Source organism: Opisthocomus hoazin, chromosome 4 (assembly GCF_030867145.1).
Source record: "Opisthocomus hoazin isolate bOpiHoa1 chromosome 4, bOpiHoa1.hap1, whole genome shotgun sequence".
Taxonomy (NCBI): domain Eukaryota; kingdom Metazoa; phylum Chordata; class Aves; order Opisthocomiformes; family Opisthocomidae; genus Opisthocomus; species Opisthocomus hoazin.
In genome coordinates, this window is record NC_134417.1 from 29,772,412 (window position 1) to 29,792,969 (window position 20,558).

Consider the following 20,558-nt stretch of genomic DNA (forward strand, 5'->3'; position numbering starts at 1 on the left):
CTGCGTGGCTTGTGTGACTGCATGCTTGGATGTCTCCTTCAGTAGTAAAAATGTCTAATAACATCAGCGTGTGGCATGTAAAAAAGTGGCTGAAGTTAATCTTTCTTCTAGTATCCGCTGGGTTTTTAAGTGGTTAAGAAATGCTTTGGAGGCTTGTTTCTGACAGAGACAGCTTTGAGCTGAGGAAGTTGTGAAGCTTACTAATGCGTTTGAACCTCCCTGCCACACTAGCCTCTTCTTATAATTGGAATTCTTAAAATCACTTCAGTAATCTGTACTAAGTTTTATGAGCTCTGTGTTCTGTGCTTTCCCTTTTTCTAACCTTTCTAAAGAGAAAATGTTGAAGTCGCAGTGGTATCTTATTTGCGGTATCAAGTTCATTTGCTTTGTGCTCTTAAGATTTGATATGTAAATGCAAGCAGTAGTAGAGTTGTGTTTTGGGTTTTTTTTTCTTTCTTAATGATGATATCTTAGGGATAAAGCCAAGAAACCCAGATATTCGGAAAGCAGTGACTTGGGAGAGTCTGAAGAATGTCTGCTGCAACAAACAGAAAGTAAGTTGCAAAGAATTTTTTTTTTTAATTGGTTACTGTGACACCTGGTGTCTTCCTTTCTGAAACCAAACTGAAAAAGATTTCTAATTAACTGGAAAAGGAATTAACTAAATTACTTTGTGTTGGTTTGTTTGTTTTTTATTCAACCAAAACTTTAAGCAGAAAATCTTAGAAATTGCTGGATGGGAAAGCAGTATTGTAGTCTGAAGTGTTGTAGTTTGTTTCCTTAGTGGTGGTGTAACAAGCTGTGAGCAGGATCAGATGGATGGTGAAAAACAGAATTGCTAAGATTTTTAGAATTTGACGGAGACTTGCGGTCAGGGTACTAGTGTTGGAAAAAACAAACTCAAAAAATTAAGTACATCTTGCGTGGTAGATACTTGAAATGTGATCATGAAGAGGCAAGAACATGTATAATTTGTTGAACTAAGTACCGTGCATGGAAAATAATGAAGGGCTGCAGGTACTCTGGAGTAAGCAGTTAAGTTTTGGTTTAAAGTACATGGAGTGAAACCTGTGCTAATCTTTTTTTTTGTTTGGTTTTTTTTTGTTTAAATGACTGGGAAACTGCATTCCTCTAAAGATTCATAACCTGAAGTAGAAGACGCTGTATTTCTGCACACATGACTGTTTGTGTTCAGGGAGTGTCTGGACGATGCTCTTAGCCATACAGTCTGGTTTTAGGTAGTCCTGTGAGGAGCAGGGAGTTGGGCTTGATGATCCTTATGGGTCCCTTCCAACTTGAGATACTCTACATTATTGGAGAGGAGAAGTAGTTTGGTTAACAGATATTACTTAGGAAACGTGTCATAAAAATAAATGCATGCATATGCTCTGGATGGTGTACAAAATCTGTGTTTGTCTGGGTTTTTGCAGCAACTTCCTGTGTTATCCAAGAAGATACAGGCTTTGCATCTGTTCTTCTACCTTCATATACTTGTTTAAAAAGACAGACAAAGAGAAAAGGTAATGAAGGGATAAACAGACAATACTAACTTCTGAGGTTTTTGAAGCTGAAGTATTATACATAGGTGACTTAATAAATGAAGCTTATGTCTTTGTAAATTTCTCTGGTGCTGTTCAGGTGAAGAAATTTAGAAAGGACTTCAGGGAACCGTAAGTTTCTTAAACTACTTTGCTTTGAAGTGATCTGTTTTGCCATTAAATATAACTTCTGTTTTCTCAGGTACCACTAGCATTCAGTCAGTTGACAAGAGATACTCTGATGATGGCCCCAGAGCAACACTGATTGTATGTCCACTGTCTGTCCTAAGCAACTGGATTGTAAGTGCTAAGCTGTCTTAATGTGTAAATGTGATATATGTTGATTATGATGCTGTTGAAATAGTACTCTGTGTAGTCTCTCATTCTAGTAAAAGGTCATGGTTTTCCTTTTTTATGGAACAGAGTTGCTTTCACAAGGGAGGTGTATTTGATAGAAATTTAAAAACTGGAGTAATATTTTAAAGAGAATGCAGTTCCACGAGCAGCAAACTCGGCACTATCGGAAAGAGTGAGCTGACTTTCCATTCCCTCCTTTTGAGTAGGCAGATTCCCTTGGCACTTCTGGAGCTCATGTGATTTGACTCCTTAAATCAGATGAGGAAGGTGAAGGAGATAGGTCCTTCTTCTTGCACGCTCAGAATGAAGTATTGTTGTATGTTACTGATAATGCATGTGACATTTCATTTACTAGAGGTTTTCAGTAATTTGGCAATCCTGTTGGTGATTTGTGGGAGTCTGCCTGCTAGGGCAAACAGGCTGAAGGGCCCTTCTAGCTCTGGGTCTGCATTAGTTAATTTTTGTTGTTTTCATGACATTTTGAACATAGATACTAAGGGAATATCTTTAAAGTTATGTTTTATTTGGAAGTTTTTGCTGTCTGGTTAGAATCTTAATAAGAAAAGGAAACAGTTTAATCTTAGACTGTAGGTAAAGCGTTAAAAGCATAGAATTGGGAAACATCAAATAGTGTAAAAAAGTACTTTTTTATCAGTTCAAACCCAAATTAAATATTTAAAAAGAAAACTTGTGAGTCTGGTGCTTCAAAAATCAAATTGTTGATTTTTAGCGGCTGTTGAGATTACTGTATGCTGAGTGCTTCACAGAACAAACGTGGGGAATATAAACATTGATTTTAAAATGAGTACTTTGACGTGCCGTCATTTATGTTAAAACTTAGGTGGTTAACCCATTAAAGCGAAGAAGCTGTACATGGTCAGTGAAAGAATAAACAAAGAGAAGATGAAGGCAGAAGGTGAAAAAGAACATAAAAGCTCTTCTGTGATAATTTGGGAGGAGCACTGGATTTTGAAGTGTATATGCCATCAGGGTGTGAATTAATACCGTGCAAGAAGTAGAGCTGCAGTTACCAGAATGTGATACTGTGTCTATTACTAATGACTGAGGTGACTACTTTTGGTCCCTCTTCTCACCTGGGTGGAGAGGTAAAAAGAAAGCCAAATTCAAATTGCTTTTGTTATGTAAGTGGATGTAGAATGTCACAGAGCTAGAGGAACTGGCTTTTAGTTAAGGCAACTTACAAGAATATTATTCTATCAGTCGTATAGTAACACAGTGTCTTTTGGATGACTTTGGACAACTTTTCTTTCAGGACCAATTTGAACAACATATCCACCAAGATTTTAGTGTAAATATTTATGTTTATTATGGGTCTGACCGTAGCAAAGACCCATCAGTTCTTTCAGAACAAGACATCGTACTGACAACATACAACATCTTAGCTACCGATTATGGAGTAAGTAAATGAGGAAAAAGTGTTCTTTGAAGATCCCTTACTGTTCAAGACTCTCAGCCTTTGGGCTAATGATGGCAGTATATTCAAGTGCTATTCTGGTAGGCAATGAAAAGGTTATAGCTGTAGTTTTGCTTTGCATACTTTCTTACGGGTTTGCTGTGGTAATGAAGGGAGTTTTTCATTGATTGCTCCTGTGGAGAAAATTATTTGGCTGCAGTTATGACAGCGTAAGGAAGAGATTTTTTTTTTAAGGATAGAAAAGGATGGCAAGTATGTAAATCTCAAATCTTAGTGGCATGACACTCCCATTTCTGCCTTTCCTTATCAAATTCAAATACTATGGATCATATAAAGACATAACTCCATAGTTCTTGTTGCACATGGGCCGCAACCAAGTAGCTTATTGCGTGAGATGTATTTGTAAAGTGAATTTTTTGTAGAAATTCCAGCCATTTTAAAAACATGAAGATTTAAATCTTCAAATGTAATATAAGCTTTTAATTTGCTCTCTGATCTGTTTTCTGTATCTCTGTGTCTTTGAAACCTTTCTTCTTTTCAGGCTCAGCTTACTTTTACTGTAACTCATTCCTCATATTCAAGGATGAGAAGACTGGTATAATCTTCTAGGAACCAGTAAATCTAAAAGAAGGAACACCTCGTTCTTAGTTTTTCTCTTTTGTGCTGATAAACAAGATACAAATAAATACTATCCATTATTAATTGTGGAATTGTTATATTAATAGCTTGTTTAACCCAAATTGCAAAAACGGATTTTGAGTCAAAGATTTAAAAAATACTGCATTTCAGATCAGAGGTGACAGCACTTTACATAAAGTCAAGTGGCTGAGAATTGTGTTGGATGAGGGGCACACTATACGAAATTCAAATGCTCAGCAAACCAAAGCTGCTTTGAATCTGGAGGGACACAGAAGATGGGTACTTACAGGTAAAACATTGCCAGCAGAGGAAACACAGTGCAAATCATGTTTGTGTAACAACATCATCTTGTGTTTCCCACTTGGTGTTTCCTCTTTGGCTGTTTCTGGGAGATGGTTAATGTCTGTTTGTGTCAAATTCGTTTGGGATGTTTTTAAACTTGTCTTTGAGCAGTGACTTAGGTGCATCTTCTCTTAGTTGTTTTTGATTTTGTTTGCTTGGGTTTGTGGTTTTGTTTGGGGTTTTTTGTTAGTTTTTGTTATTATTCAGTTTGTAGACACAAATTTTAAAATAATTTTTGATACTCAGATTTGGTGGAAGTGCAAGTAGAAAGGGATCTATTTATGAACTGGAATGTTACTTCTAGTTAGAAGTTCACACTCTTCTGTACTTACCTGAATATCAGTAGCTTTTTGAAATACAATAATCATCCTAGAAACTGCCAGGGACCAGGCAAGCATACGATCTTTAAATGTAGTTTAAAGAAGATCATGATGTAACCGCTACTGGTGAAGCTGAAATGGAAATATTAACAAGTAAGTCTTCCTAGCACTGAGAGCTGCAGTTCTCTTACTAATATCATTTAAGTACTTTGTAATATTTTAATTAAAAAAATAATATGTATTATACTTAGTGACATGTCAGCCTAGTTATAAGAGGCCTTGTCCATGGTGTATGGTTTGGAGAAAGCACAGAATTTTCACTTTGACTAAAAATCGGTATTTTTTAGTTTCTCTGAGGTTTTACAATGGTTTTTTGTTTGTTTGTTTTCTTGTTAGGCACTCCTATTCAGAATTCTGTAAAAGATTTGTGGTCTCTTATTTCCTTCTTGAAACTGAAACCTTTTACTGATCGAGAGTGGTGGCATAGAACAATTCAACGTCCAGTCACAATGGGAGCTCCAGGAGGACTTGGGTATGAAGTGTTCCCAAAGGGTCTGTGAATGAGTATGACTGGCAGTGGTTGGGCAGTGTGACAAATTGGTGTTTCATGTTTAAAATGGAAAGGCGTGTGTCATCAGTTCTTACTTCAATTTTGTAGTTCAAATTCATAAATATTAAATAATTCAAATTATTTAGTACTTCATATTAATGAATTATATTGTACTACTGGCTTGGATTTTTTATGGAACATGTATTTATGCAATAAACTGAAAAGAAAACCCCACCAAAAAACCAACACCAGCTGGGTAATATATTATCTATATATGTATTTTTAGGCGTTTACAGTCTCTGATTAGGAGTATTACCCTTAGAAGAACTAAAACAAGTAAAGTTGAAGGAAAACCCATTTTGGAGTTACCGGAACGTAAAGTACTTATTCAGCATGTTACACTTACGGAGGAAGAGAGACGCGTCTATGAGTCTGTGAAGAAGGAGGGCAAGGCTGCTATTAGCAGGTAAGTAGAAGTCTTTTCTTAATCGTGAAGGTTGAAGTTTGATATCACAAACTTATCTTTTGGAAGTTTTGATTGTGTTAGCTCTAGTAGCAAAGTGTGTCAGTTTGTATGCTGTAAGCTAATAATTGCAAATTGGCACAGCATCTGCTCAGTTCTGAAGAGTGAAGTAGAGACTATTGCAGAACTATGTATTACAAGTTCTGTCTTGCGAGAAATAGAAAGGCATACCAGGTATACAATGAATGACGTTAAAATTTTTGTCACCATGTGTTAGCATTTCTTCTAGTAGAACATGCTACTGGTAGCATTTTGTACCTTGTTTCAGAAGAGGAATTGAGAAAATATATTCAAACAGGAAAGTGAAAAATCAGAACATCATTCTAACAGCTAAACTTGATAACTTCCATGTCATCTGTTACTTCAGGCTGTAGCATTTCATACTAACCATGAAACACTTGTTTAGATTTTTCAGTGCAGGGACTGTACTGGCTCACTATGCTGACATCCTTGGTGTCCTGCTCAGATTGAGGCAGCTTTGTTGTCATCCTAATCTTTGTATAAATACATCTTCTTCCAGTTTTTCAGCTGGTGAGTGAATGCTTTTGGTTCCTGTGTTTCTAATAACAGGACTTGCACTTTGTATTCAAGAACAGAAACATGTCTGTGTGTTTTGCAGGCTTTGTAGCGTCAGCCTTCCTCTTTTCAGCTTGGATTATTGAACTTCAATCTTTGTTACCTTTATTTTTTTTTTTTCATACCGTGATACATTTGAATATGTTTGAGAAGTGGGTACTCGAGCACGCACTCAAATACGGACGAAAGCAGTGAAGTATGAGTAGTTAAAAAGGCTAGAATCAGGAGTTAATAAATTTTGACAGCCCATACAGAAAGGACCACGGAAGACCTCTGCAGAGCCAAATGCAGGAGGCTTGTTAAAAAGCACTGTATCTGTTGTAATAATTTACAGAAGGGCTTTTACAGCAAATTTTTTACTTTGCCTCAGGAGAGAAGATGTAGAGGAGGTTGGGGCATGGTTTGTAGATTAGTAGCTGTGTCAGCAGAAACTTTTCCTCTTCAGCAGCATAGGAAATGGTTGACATTGTTACAGCTGTGAGGAAGGGTGAACACAGAGGACTGAAAGGAGAGCGAGATTTTATTTTTTACAAGCCCGAACTGCATGGTTACGTAGTGTTAAAAATTATATGTATTTCTTTCAGGAGAAAGTATAGTCTGTTTGAAATACTCTAAATTTGAGAATTCTCGCATTTAATATTTTGAAAAATCCTATTTTGAGATGCCATTGGTGTAGATGCGATTTTTCAGGAAACCAAAAAACCAGTGAGATACGGTGAGAACCTTTTTTGGAAGGTTGTCATTTATCTTCCTGAAAAATACAGGGTGGAAAAATTATTTGATAGTTGTCCAATAATTAGTTAGAAATTAATTAGTAACTAGTAAGTAAGATTTTAGTTTCTTTATTTAAATAAAAAAGCAATCTTAACTATAAATCATCTCCGTATTATTGTTACGTGACCAGCTGCCATATGAAAATTGCTTGTTCCCATTAGGCATTGTGTCGCACGTGTACTTACCACTGAGCATGTAGTCAAGGTTCTTTGAATTTTTCCGAGTAAGATTACTCTTAATGTGTTTCACAATAATAGGCTGTAATGTGCTGTACGATTTGCAGCTTGTGTTTTTATACACTGTAGGCTATATCCTCATTGTGTATAAACTGTCCTAATTGCATTTTGTCAGCTCAGAGAGTTTCCTGTGTGGAAATCTCTGTTTTTAAGTATCTTTCCATATTTGCAGGTAATAAAACTCCTGAAGAACTGCATGAGACTTTAGTGAGTAAAATGAAGTTGGTTCTGAGCTCTGGTTCAGATGAAGAATGTGCAGTTTGCTTGGAATCACTGACTCTTCCTGTGATAACACGCTGTGCGCATGTGTTTTGTAAGCTGTGTATTTCTGAAGTCATCAGAAGTGAACAGGTTGGTTGTGCTGTGGTTACCGTTAATTGTAATAGCTATTCAGAGGCAATGAACCGGTATCGCCAGAAGGCCATCTAGCTATTTTTCTTTTAAATCATAAATGGTGAACAGTGTAAACCTAGTTATCAGCTGGGTTATAAAAACTCTTGGCCTGAAGTCGAACTATGGAGAGACTAGCTGTCAAACTGAACAGTGTTAAGGTCCATCAGTATTTTCAAAGACGTTTTCCCTTGTTCTCATCTTACTTTGTCCCTAGGGTAAAAGTGATGGCATCCAGTGCAGCATTGTATACCTCCTTATGGCTGGATACCTCTTGTTGGATATATTGTGTGTATCTTACTGGATACATTGCTTGTATGTGATGTGATGCATGTATATATTGTTGTGCTTAAGAGAGACCAATGCTGCGTATTGGAAGTTCTGTTGAACTGAAATTATGTCTACTATTCTTATTCCAAGCTGATAACATTCTGTGGTGAAACAGCAGCCTTACTGGAGGGCCATCTTTATGGCTCTTCTCTGGACTGTCTCCAGAATAAGTTTGTAGATGAGCATCTTTTGATTTGCTTTTTTGAAAAATAATGTTTATTTTTCTTGTGTGCTTCTAAGCTGTACTCTTCCTTCTTGTTTGCCCCTTTCCTTTCTAGGGCAGTTTAATAGCGTAGTAGGCTCACCATCTGTATCCACTGCTGCTGCGCTTTCTCTCTGGAGTTGTTCTGCTTCCTGCTCAGCCATGGTAGAGCTGCAAGTGCCAGGCTAAACCTAGGTGTGGTGTTCTTTATAGGAGGGAGCAGGAGACAAATTAGTGCCTGCTTGTGCGTAATCAGTCAATTTAACAAGACAAAGGTGGGAGGCGTTGTCTGTCTGGCATGTAGTTTGACTTTGTTTCATTGCTAGACATGCCAGGTTCTGATACAGTGTGGTGGTTTGGCCCCGGCCAGCAGCAAAGGACCACATGGTCTCTGTGTCGCTCCTCCGCCTGCTGGGTTGGGGAGGAGAATCGCAATTAAAAAAAGGCAAAACTTCTGGGTCGGGATTAGGGCAGTTTAACAGAACAGCAAAGGAAGCGTACAATAGTAACAATAATACTGGTAAGAAGAATATACAAAACAAACAGCACAATGCACAGAGCAGCTGTCACCACCCTATGCCCAGCGCGCTTCCGAGCTGCGATTAACCTCCCCCCAGCCAGCTTCCCCCCTCAGAACTGAGCATGACATCGCATGGTATCAAATACCCAGTTTGTTTGGCCAGTCTGGGTCAGCTGGCCCAGCTGTGTCCCCTCCTGGCTTCTTGTGAAAATTAATCCTGGCCTAACCCAGGACATGCAGATATCCCAGTCGAGAGTTTCTGAGAATTTTGAGGGGAAACTAGTGATATGAAATTACTCTTTAAGGAAAGGTGTTTGTTCAGTGATGTAGTTCTTAATGTGGCCGTAACAGAGTCGGTGCCCCTGCTCAACCTTAAGGTGCATTTAGGCATGCAGAGAAATAAATCAGGTTATGACATGGTGGAATCTGTATTACTTGACTGTACAGTCAAGTTATTTGCTGTGCTTTGCCTAGGAAGGACCTTGGAATCTGCAGAACTAGGCCCTTTGATCAATCCCACATTGTTCCGTAGATTGCTTTTGCAGTAGTGAAGCCTGAACAGGGGTGGGTGTAGATTCTGCTCTTTTGAACTATCAGGAGTTTATAAAGCAGTGAGTGAGTCAGCCTTTCTTATATTCAGAATGATTCGTGATTTAAATCAATTCCCAGAGAAGTTTTTGCAGCTTCCAGCCAAAATGCTGACAGACATCAAAATTCCAGAATTGGGGAATCCACTGTACATCCTAGTGGTGCATCTCAGTTGGGTAGTTCCTGTGTGGGAATCATTACAATCCAACTCTTTCCTAGTAAATACCTTGGGGAGATACTTTACTTACCACCTTAAAAACAAAGCAAACCAACAAACACGTATCTCCTCTAAAACAACTTGGATTCAGACAGGATTCTTCCAGGCCAGATGCCTGTGGCTTCCATTATGAATACACATGAGAGCATTAAGCCATCAGTGAGGAATGGGATGTGAAGCTGGGTGAAAAGTTTGGCCTTTCATTGTACTGCAGACTTGAAGACCATTTTATCTTTCTAATATTAATCTTTTTCTAATGTTAATGTTAGAAAAGCTTTACTGAAAGTGGCAAAACTTTTTAGTAGTTAACAGCTTGGAAGTTAACACCTGCTGCATTTCAGTCTTTCACTGAGGCTAGCTTCAGAGTTGTGCAAGTAAGTAAAGATCCTATGCAGAAGTCCCAATAAAGCTATAAAATCTCTACAGTAATCCACTGTCTTTGTGTATTAACTGCATTCCTGTAAAAGTTTGCCATATGTGCATCAAAACATTCTATTTTTTCTTCTAGCTGTTGATAGCAAGATATTTTTTGTCACTTTCATGTGCTGTCACTGCAAGCCTTCCCTGTCTGTGTTGGCATTGTTCAGCTGTGTTTTGGATTTTCTGTTGTTTGCAATTACAGTTCTAAATTGGAGATGGGATGCAGAAAGATGTAAGCCTTTTATTTAAAAAAAAAAAAAAAAAGTCTTTATGAGCGCGGTTAGGATTTTTTTTTTCCAGAAAACTGTTTCAGATTCATTAGAACTCCTTTACTTTGTCTCGTTACTGCAGGATTTTTGGATTGCTGCCAAATCAGGAATGGTTCATTTTTAGCTGTGTTTTGGAGACTTACTTCAGATTTATTTGTGTTAAGATTCTGTCTTTTGAAAGGATATCTTTATGGCTGCAGTACACAGACTATGACTGCCAGCCTCTTTAATTGGCTAGAGGTTTATTACAGATTAGCACCCCCCAGTATTCATCCACTTTGTGAGGGCTGCTTTGCAGCCTGTCTAAAGATGCCTTGTTTCTGTGGCCAGGTTGCTATATAAACCGAGTTAGCTAATTTTAATGGGTTGCTCTGTTAGGCAAAAGTTTTTCATGTCTGTCATTCTTGCTTCACAAAGTTGTGTATTTGTATAGTGCACGGTCTCCTGTTAAATTTTGTGAGTAGTCCTAGGGAAGTGCTATTATATACGTTCTAAACTCTGACTTATCTAGGGTATGCTTCAGAGAAAAAAGCTTTTGGTGTTAAATTATGTCTCATTTCTCATGTCTGTTGGGTAAAAAGAGAAGATACCCTGTGTCTGGCCCTGACAAAGCATAGTTCATCAGACTGCTATTATTTCTGTGCAGGCTTTGAAGAAAAAGGGTAAAAGGTCATTCTTTGTAACTAAGAAAGATCTTGTCTTTGAAAGATGGTTTATTTTGCTGATGTTTTAAATAGTCCTCTCCTTGTAGCCAAAGTATTTGCTTGCTTTTAAATCTTGAGCTGCTTATTTTGAGTATAAATATGCTCAGAAAGAAGGCCACTTTTAAGGAAGGCTGAGTGTTTTTAAACATGCAGCATTGATGTCACCTTAATGCTCTCACAAATAAAATATTTCTATTGGAATGTCAGAAATGACAAAGCAGTGCGTTACAAGAATGAATGTTCTTCTTGAGGATATTTTGTATGAACACCAGTATAGTAATTTCATAAAAGATGCTTTGTAAAGGTGATTTGTAGTACTTGCTATAAATAATTTATTTAATATGTTTCTTCTAATGTTATTTGGGCTTTCTTGTAGCCAAATGCCAAATGCCCTCTCTGTAGGAATGAGCTTCGAGTAGAGCACTTGGTGGAATGTCCCCTAGAAGAGGAAATAGACTCCAGTAATGGAAAGAAGTCTGATCAGGAGTGGATATCCAGTTCAAAGGTACGTTCCATTTTGTTTTACTTGGCTTTCATTAAGGTTTTGCAGGAGCACGCTCTAGAATTTTTATGTAAATATGCTGAACATACTTTACGTATGCATAGTATACTTTAAATTATTATTTAAAAGTGCACAGTGTGTCTAGCCAGCACAGGAGAAAATGCATAATAAAAATCTTATCACAAACAAATTTTGCAGCAGGGAAACGACGAAAGGTGTGCCAGTTGTCATTTGATGCTGGTCATTGTGCCATACATAGATGTGTATTAATTAAATAAAACTTGCGGTAAAAGAGCTGTTGCTTTGCCTTTTGTTTCTGTTTCTGAAGATGGTGTAGTTCTATAACCACTGAAACTATTCAGCTCTTAATTTACTTTTGGAAACTAAAAATTTAAATAAATTCTTCTTTCTTAAAACTTGTCTAAAGAATATATATTGTGGTCTAGAGGGGAAAACTAAATGGGCATATATAACACTTGTCAGATAAACGAGTGAGATATTTTTATTTTAATTTACACAGACCTATTTGTCAAGGTCTGCCACATCATTTTTTGCCTTGTCTTCATTGTGCATTTGCTGCCAAAGATTAAATCTTCCTGCTTGTACTTTGACCTTTTGGTTTTGAGAATGCTTTTCACATTAAATTTTATTTTAATTTGTAATGAAGTTATTGTTCTTTCAAAAGTTGGTTATAAATTTATTCCCTAAAAATATTTCTGTGGAGATCTACGAACTAATTTAGGATATTGTGTTCTAGGATAATTTAAGATTTAAAAAAAAAATATTTTTTTTCTTTTTTACCTGATGCGGTTACTTGCATTCTCTGGTTAGTGGTTCTTTACCTCATCGCAGCTAAACCTTACATGAGAAAACTGGCAATGTTCTGCCTCAGATCCAGTTCCTTGCTCCTTATGTTCTCATGTTGGTCCCAAGAGTGCTTCTGGTGCCTCCTCATCCTTGGTCATACCTAGCCAAGGGTCTTGCATAGCTTATTGGCTTGAGCATTGCTGGGGGAAGCCTTTCTGCTTCTTGAGTATTGCTACAGTAGAGCACTTGCCTTGTGGCTGTCCCTTGCTTAAGCCTTACTTTTCAGAGTTCCAGTACTCTATTCTTTTTTTCCATATGCCCTGGAGGTAGTGGAGGTGTTGACTCCGGACAGTGGGAAGTATATCGGACAGTGGGAAGTATGTTGGTGAAAAAGGGGTTTGTGAATCCCCTTCCCCAAAGCACCATCAATCACCCTGTAGTTTGTGACCGTTTGAAGTGCTTAACCCTTGGTTTTCCTTTGGAAACTAAAATAAACCCTACCCACAGAATTTAAGATTAGTTCCTTTAAACGGTGTTACTGAACAGTGATTTCTCAATTGATGTGAACTTCATCAAAGCACCTGTAGGAGTAGAATCTAACCAAGTCCAAACAAGTTGCATAAGTCTTCATTTGATTTTTCAGATAAATGCTCTCATGCATGCTTTGATAGAACTACGGAGGGCTAATCCGACTGCTAAATGTCTGGTTGTTTCCCAGTTCACAACTTTCCTGTCACTGATAGAAAATCCCTTGAAGTAAGTAGAACTACTGTAATTTTTAATAAACGTGCTTTTATGGTGTTTTAGAAAGATCTCTCTAAGAATACAGTATGCTTTTGATTTTTAGCACTTCAAAAGAGGAATAAATTGCTTAAATACTTTGTTTAGTGGAATAAAGCCATGAATCTCATTCTCGTTATTTTTAATGTATCACCTGTTAAATGCAGAATTTTAAATATGCATTTCAAAGTAGAGGTCAGGATTTTAATGTATTTATTTCCTGTTGTCATAAAAACAGATTGTTAAATTGATCATTTTTACTTTCTCTTCAGAGAATCGGGGTTTGCCTTTACTCGTTTGGATGGGTCAATGGCACAGAAGCAAAGAGTAGAAGCAATTCAGTGTTTCCAAAGTAGCCAAGCAGGATCCCCAACTGTAATGCTTTTGTCTCTGAAAGCAGGTGGAGTTGGATTGAATCTGACAGCAGCTTCCCGAGTATTTTTAATGGATCCTGTGAGTAATGGGCAGTTCATAATGATCTGGCTTAATCTAGGTGAAGCTCTTTTGGTGTTTTCCTGAGACAGAGGGAAAGCACCTCTGAGAATGAATGACACTGGTGAGTATCAGTTAAAGGGTAAACAGGGCTTTTCTCAATTTGTTTCCCTGGCACGTTTTTGTTCCAACACAGTATTTTTGTGCTGTCCATGTATTTACTGTGAATGGAAAGAATGCTAGTAGTACTGTTAACAAAGTGGTGTGATACCTTACAGTGCAGCATTTGATATCGGTTCCTTCTTTATTTTTTTAATCTTTATTTCTGGTACTTTGGAATGTGGTTTTCTGTTTGTTTTATTTAATAACTTCAAAAGCCATAAAATGGAATTTCAGGAACAGTCTATTTTTGTTCTGTGTTATGATGCAGTGCTGTTCCACTCTAGTCTTCTCTGTTATTTTTGTGAATTTATTTATAAATAAAGACATTAGTCTGAGGTTACTTTTTGTGGTTGTAAGAGACTGAGAAAGATCATGGTATCTAAATTTAGGAAGTTTTTCCCTTTCATTGAAGCACTTGGGAATGCAACATTATTGGTAAGGAACAAAAATGTACATTACATTTATTGATAGCAAAATGGTATTCTTAACAGAATCTATTCTGTCTTCTTGTGTCGTCGTACAAAATTGAACTTTTTCTGTTCACTTGTTCACTTCCTCCCTTCCCCACTGTTTACTCCGCTGCTCTGATACCCTAGTTTTTTGGCAGTTGGAAACAGACAAATTCTGCAGTTTGTGAACTTAAAAACAAAACCAAGTAAACGAAAATAATAGTGTAGCTTTGGACTTTGGCATCTAGTAACACCAATAGTAGAGAAAAACTAGCTTGGACATCAGGTTAGTGATAATAACAGCATGAAGATAAAAGCCATTTGCTTAATAATCTAAAGGAACTAAATGTGAGTGAGAGTATGGAGAAGTTGCCTTGGAAAAAGGTTTTTTGTGAATTGCGACGCATCTTCACAAGTATTGTTTCTGTATGTATTGCATTGAATAGTTCAGTTAGAAGGGACCTACACCACCATCTAGTCCAACTGCTTTTTTTTTTTTTTATTTTTCCTTTCTTTTCTGTACTTTTTCTGAATAAGAAAACTTGTGGAAAGTCCAAGAGCATTTTCATTTTTTGTGAAGAACATTAATGAGGTATAACGCATACACTGTCCTGCAGCAAGCAGTTGTAAGAAAATAAGCTATGCATTGTTAACACTGAATCGTCTACAGTATATACTTATACCTCACAAACCAGAGACAAATATAATTGCAGCCTTTATCCACCATTGCACAACTTCTCCTCGTCCTGCTGCTAACCATCCCAGGCGGCAGTGGTTGACTGCTTATATTTGATGAAGGGGCACATGATCTTTTATGATCTCACTTTTGAATGTTCAGTGGCAAATGAGACTCGGTCATGCATTAGCATTCCTTGAAGTGAATTAGCAACAATAATAGGATTTCAGAAGCAGAAATGCCTCTGGAGCCAGTGGAGTAATGAGTGTTTCTACTCAAATTCTGTGGATTTGTTGTAGGACTGTAGCTTAGAGGTCTGCATTCTTTCTCTGAGAGGTGTTACACCACAGTGTGAGGGAGGAACATTTATCCAACCATATCCAATCACAGACTACTTTCTCCACCCCCCCTTTTTAAAATTGTTTGTTTATTAAATACAATCATATCTGCTGCATTTTCATGTTTAGGAAGAAATATGAACCTTTAATGTGAGAGTATCACAAGTATACAGATGTTTCTCTCAGGCTCAGGTTTCTTCATATTTTCTGATGTGAAATACAGAATCGTTTGTATGAGATATTGCAGAAAGGCATAGAGGTATTGCAGTTTTCCTTTGCTCGACTGATGAGAGCAGAAGAGTGAGAGCAGTACACTTTGGTCCTCCTTGAGTACAGCAAAGACAGAATGAAACATGGTTGTGCATGTTTGGGCTAGGTCCTTCCTCGAGACATCACCTTGTTTGTACAGCCAGAGAAGTACTAGTACGCTTTGCTATACGTAGCTTGCCAGGAATGTTTATGTTTCTGTGACAGATACATCATTTGTTGCACTTCTGCTCGCTACCTTAGATTGGAGAAACAAGGCTGTTTGGCTTTTGTCTTGCAGCTTGATGCCTTGAGTGTATTTAGGCATCAGAGGTTCTTAGAATCTAAAATGAATTTTTTGTGCTAGGCTACTGCTGTTTTTTCCCCCCCTTCTATAGAAAGGAGTCATTCAGAAGAGTTCCTAGGTAACTTTATGCAGGTGACATGGCAAGGTGAGCCCTTTGCATGAGACTTGCTTATCACAGACAGAACATTATTACACCTTGGGTAGATATAAATATCCATTCTGTGAGAACTAGTAGTATACCTTTAGATAGAAAAAACATGTTGGAAAGATGCAGAGCACAGACTTGGCGTTTCACAGATCCTTATATTTAGTGTTATATCCTAAGCATAAGTAGGAACAGCTACACTACCACTTGGTATTCAGCAAGTTTCTTGTTTACCTAAGTTGGTGATTATTGCATATACTAATGGAAGTATACATGGGCTTGATTAACAGTCAGGGGACTGAAGTCTAGTGATAAATAACAGCCTGTGTTCAGATGGTTTAAGGTTTGCTATCAGGAAAAGGGTACTGAGGCAATTAGTATATGTAGTGTTTATTTTGGAATTAAAACCATAATGAGATTGTCTTGATGTCTTCTAGACTCCTGACAAATTTCATTTTTAAAGCGTTTACCTGAAGTTCCTGCTTGTTAATGCTTGTTAAGAATATATAACTAGAAGTTCTCATAGCTTTCTTTATAGTGGGATACTTAAGGAGTGAGACATTAGGTTGGGAGTAATTAATCAGCAAGCAATATTTGTTCAAGAGCTGATGGTACAATAACTTCTTTGTGATTCCATGTGCGTCTTACTATGTATTTTGAAGGGAGGTTATTTAACTTGTTCATTGCTCCTACTGATAGGCCTGGAATCCTGCTGCAGAAGACCAGTGTTTTGACAGGTGTCACAGGCTGGGTCAGAAGTATAATGTTGTTATTACAAAGGTGAGTTGAGAGATGATATGTTTGAACAGTTTTTTTTGTTATCAATAAATAAATTATTTTCCAAAAAGCTTTACTGTATTTTTAAAATAATTGTGACAGCATATATCTCACCAGTAAACTTAAATTGTGGTGTGATTTTTGAAGTGTGGGCTTTGGATTGCAAGATTTTATGGATGTAATCTATTTCCTATGAAATAATAATAATAGAAATTAGATGCCCCTGTTGAGCTATTTGGAGTGACTATGATGGGGTAGTATTGCTGTTGCCTAGCCTGGCCATGACAGTTCATTGTCTTGAAGGTATGTAGAATGCTTTTGCTTTTGTCATAGCAGCTTGTTTAGCTGCAGAAGAGCAGCTGGTCTGTCTCATGCATACCCAGTCACGAAAATATTACTTGGGAAGCTGAAGACAGGTTTGTAATAACAAAATAATTTAACTGTGTTTTAGGGTACTCTGCTTTTTAACTTTTTTTTTTCCCAAGTACGTAAATTTCTCATCATAAACTTTTAATTAAAAAAAAAATCAACCTTTATTTCAGTGGGGCTTTTTGTGTATTTCAGTTCATTGTGAAAGATTCAGTGGAAGAGAATATGCTGAAAATTCAGAACAAGAAGAGGGAACTTGCAGCAGGAGCCTTTGCTTCCAAAAAGCCTTCAGGAAGTGAAGTAAAACAAAGAAAAATTAATGAAATTAAGGCTCTAATTGATTTATAGCTTGAAACTGTGGTATTTTGAGTAAATAATATATTCCATGTTTTAGTTAATATTGCTCTTCAAGTTACATCTCATGCTAACTTTTAGTTTCGCTGGTTTTGTGGTCAAAATGTAAATGCTTCAACTAAATTATGAAAATTAATTTGCTCCTAAATGTTTAATTTAGAACCACATTAACTTGTTTTGTACTCCTGAAATCTTTCCACTGTTCATTTCTTTGAAATGTTGCTTATGTACAATGCTTAATAATTCATAAAATCCCTCAAAAAAGAAATGCATATTTATGTATTCTAACTTGCAAGAATTTAATCTCTTTTTAGACGAGAAAAGATAGTAACAGGTAAATAACATGTTTTGTTTTCAGACAAAACTCTTAAGAAATGAATTGGCTTCATGTTTCAATCTCAGCGTTTCCTGATAACCAAACAGATCATCTGGAGCCCTCAGCACAGGACAGACCTGGAGCTGTGGGAGCGGGGCCAGAGGAGGCCCCAGCAATGATCTGAGGGCTGGAACCCCTCTGCTGGGAGGGAAGGCTGGGAGAGCTGGGGCTGTTCAGCCTGGGCAGGAGAAGGCTGCGGGGAGACCTGAGAGCAGCTGCCAGTGCCTGGAGGGGTGGCGAGAGAGCTGGAGAGGCGCTGACACAAGGGCAGGGAGTGACAGGACAAGGGGTGATGGCTTTAAACTGAAAGAGGGTAGGTTTAGATTAGATATAAGAAAGAAATCCTTCCCCATGAGGGTGGTGAGGCCCTGGCCCACGCTGTGCAGAGAAGCTCTGGCTGCCCACTCCCTGGCAGGGTTCAGGGCCAGCTTGGATGGGGCTTAGAGCACCCTGGTCTGGTGGAATGTGCCCCTGCCCATGGCAGGGGGGTTGGAACTGGGTGATCTTTAAGGTCCCTTCCAACCCAAACCCTTCCATGATTCTATGATCTGGATTTTTTGTTCCAGAATAGGTGGTTAGTGACTACTTCATAAGGAATTCTTACTATTGCAGACTATGTCTGAAGATTGTATTTAATTCAAAAATTTAAAATAGTTCTTTACTATTTCTTAATAATGCACAGGTGCAGCGGGGAGTTCCTCTGATCACTTCCCAAGAGCTAGTAAAAATGAAGTACTTAAATCTGTAAAACACTTTTAATAGTTTACTTCCCTTAAACAGAATTCCACTGATTTTTGTTAAAGTAAATGTTTTCTGATTTAGACAAAGTACTAGAATCATAGGCTTGTATTAATAACACGCTTTCTAATAACTTCTGTACACACTTTAGTAACAATAAGGCTGTGCTATATGCAAAGTAGAATATGACAAACTAGTCAGTGAATCAGTTAGCCCTTGGAAAATAAATTAAACAAAACTTTTTTTAATAGCTGCCAGTTTTCTAACGGGTTTTTTTACACTGCTAAGTACTTTTCCTATCCCATACATATGTCTTAATAGAATGCTCAAGTGCATGCGTATTGATTTAGAGAGGAAGAATTTTCATAAACTACTCACATTTGTATAACCACAAAGTAATAAACAGCACTGAAGAATCTCAGCTGAATGTTAGTTGAATATTCTTGCCTGTTCCTTCTATCTCTTGATTCTGGTCTTCTGTTATGTGTTTTCTTAACACTATGCTGCCTTCCCTCTAATGCTCACACTTAGACCTGGAGGCAGACATTGTTGTGTTTAGGTGCTGTTTAGATTCAGGAAGTGTATTTGGCAGCAGCAAAATGGAATCTGATTTGCTTCTAATGCCTTTCGCCTTTTATGTCTTAGAATACCAGCCGGCTGATTATATGACTTGCAAACAAAGGAAATGGAAAAGGACTGAGAAATAAAGGGAAGATGACAGAGTTTGGTATAGATGTCATATCTTTCACTTTCCTGAGGCTGTGGGTAAATGCTTGACCATAGTATGAGTGACAGAGGCTACAACAGAATGGTTTTATAGGTTTTCTTTCTTTACTAACTATATTTGTTAACCCAAAACATGCAGGTTTTCATCTTATTCAGCATCTCTCCTTATCTTCTTGTGTTAGCGTAACAAAACTTACATGCTAAACCAAATTTTCAGGTTGGTATGGTCTTGCTTTTACACTTTCAGTTCTCTCCAACTAAGCTTAAAAAGAAGTAACGTGCCTATTCTCTAGTATGAATACAGACAAGGGGAGCAAAACTAAGGCTGTTCAGCTGTCTTCAAAAGAGTATTTTGCCATTTTCCATTGGGTATTTGGTGAGCATGCAGAACTCCACTATTTGTACTTGTTGGATAAAGTATACTTTCATCACTACAGATTGTAACAAGTAATCCTTCCTGCTTTCACACAACTTCAAATTTACCTGTTAAAAAAAAAAAAAACAACACAGCAAAAGAAAAACCCACACAGGAAAGGTCTGGTTACAACTGGGACTTAGCATTTTGGCTAAATGGTGACCAAGGAATCTTAGAGCAATTAAGTAGTGAAAAACAAGTTAAACTAACTGTCATACCCAGATTATGTCTTCTGCTTTACCAGCAAAGTATGAGAGCTCGTTGATTGTTTATTTTATCTTTAGGCAAAAAGTTTAGCACCCTCACTAGCTTTCCTCCTAAAATTCTCCTTTATTAGGAAAGGATGAGATATTTTCATAGTGTTTCTGGAATACTACAGATTATAGTTGTCAAAGACAGAACATTGAGTAATTCGGTTCTGTTCAGATTTTTGGGTAAAGGAGGGATTGAAACTTAGTACAGGTCTTCAGCATGCTTTTGTTACTGTGTTATTTTTACTACTTTTCCATGTGTCTTAAAATACAATGTATAGCCTGAGCATGGCAAAAAAAAAATAGCACTTTCTTTTCCTCTGCACACATGGAAAGAGTAGTTTTCCTAATCAGGGTAGGTAAAGTTACTTAAGCAGCTATTTAGTCTTTCTCTGCCAAAATGGCATCACCATTGTGTGTAGAAACAAGTTCACAGTGAGAGGGCTTACATTAGGGATGATGATTCTTTAGTCACCAAAAGAAAGATACCCTCTTCACAAGCCCTGTGTTGCTTATGTGAGTAGCTTCAGCGTGTACTTCCCCTACTGCCCTGTCCTATACTTAGGGCAAGCTATTAAGGGGATTTGCCCTAAACAGCTCCCTGGCAAATTGCTATACACTCTGGTAATAATTACAGAACTAAAAGCTGGACATTTGCTAATGGTAACTAGAGTAGCATTAGCAAAGCTTAAGGGTTATACTTGTTGAATATTTTAGTTAGACTGCTTCAGAGCTTCCTCTTTTCTAATTTTTTTTTTGAGTTTAGGGAAGCCAGAAA

At 37.5% G+C, this 20,558-nt stretch overlaps 1 protein-coding gene across 5 annotated transcripts in view; it reads left to right on the top strand.

Moving 5' to 3' along the window:
- Positions 1–19,548, top strand: part of HLTF (helicase like transcription factor) — a 46,474-nt gene extending 26,926 nt beyond the window's left edge. For 3 of the 5 annotated variants that reach the window (XM_075418498.1, XM_075418499.1, XM_075418500.1), the window contains 14 exons: positions 475–554; positions 1,431–1,520; positions 1,741–1,838; positions 3,169–3,312; positions 4,120–4,258; positions 5,028–5,163; positions 5,468–5,647; positions 6,111–6,235; positions 7,463–7,641; positions 11,307–11,435; positions 12,883–12,995; positions 13,292–13,472; positions 16,474–16,554; positions 17,116–19,548. In XM_075418498.1, coding sequence (XP_075274613.1) covers positions 475–554; positions 1,431–1,520; positions 1,741–1,838; positions 3,169–3,312; positions 4,120–4,258; positions 5,028–5,163; positions 5,468–5,647; positions 6,111–6,235; positions 7,463–7,641; positions 11,307–11,435; positions 12,883–12,995; positions 13,292–13,472; positions 16,474–16,554; positions 17,116–17,268 — 1,828 coding nt within the window. In that variant the 3' untranslated portion in view covers positions 17,269–19,548. The remainder of the gene's footprint in view (positions 1–474; positions 555–1,430; positions 1,521–1,740; positions 1,839–3,168; positions 3,313–4,119; positions 4,259–5,027; positions 5,164–5,467; positions 5,648–6,110; positions 6,236–7,462; positions 7,642–11,306; positions 11,436–12,882; positions 12,996–13,291; positions 13,473–16,473; positions 16,555–17,115) is intronic. The other 2 variants (XM_075418502.1, XM_075418501.1) reach the window with 2 other exon arrangements.
- The last annotated feature ends 1,010 nt before the right edge of the window (positions 19,549–20,558 follow it).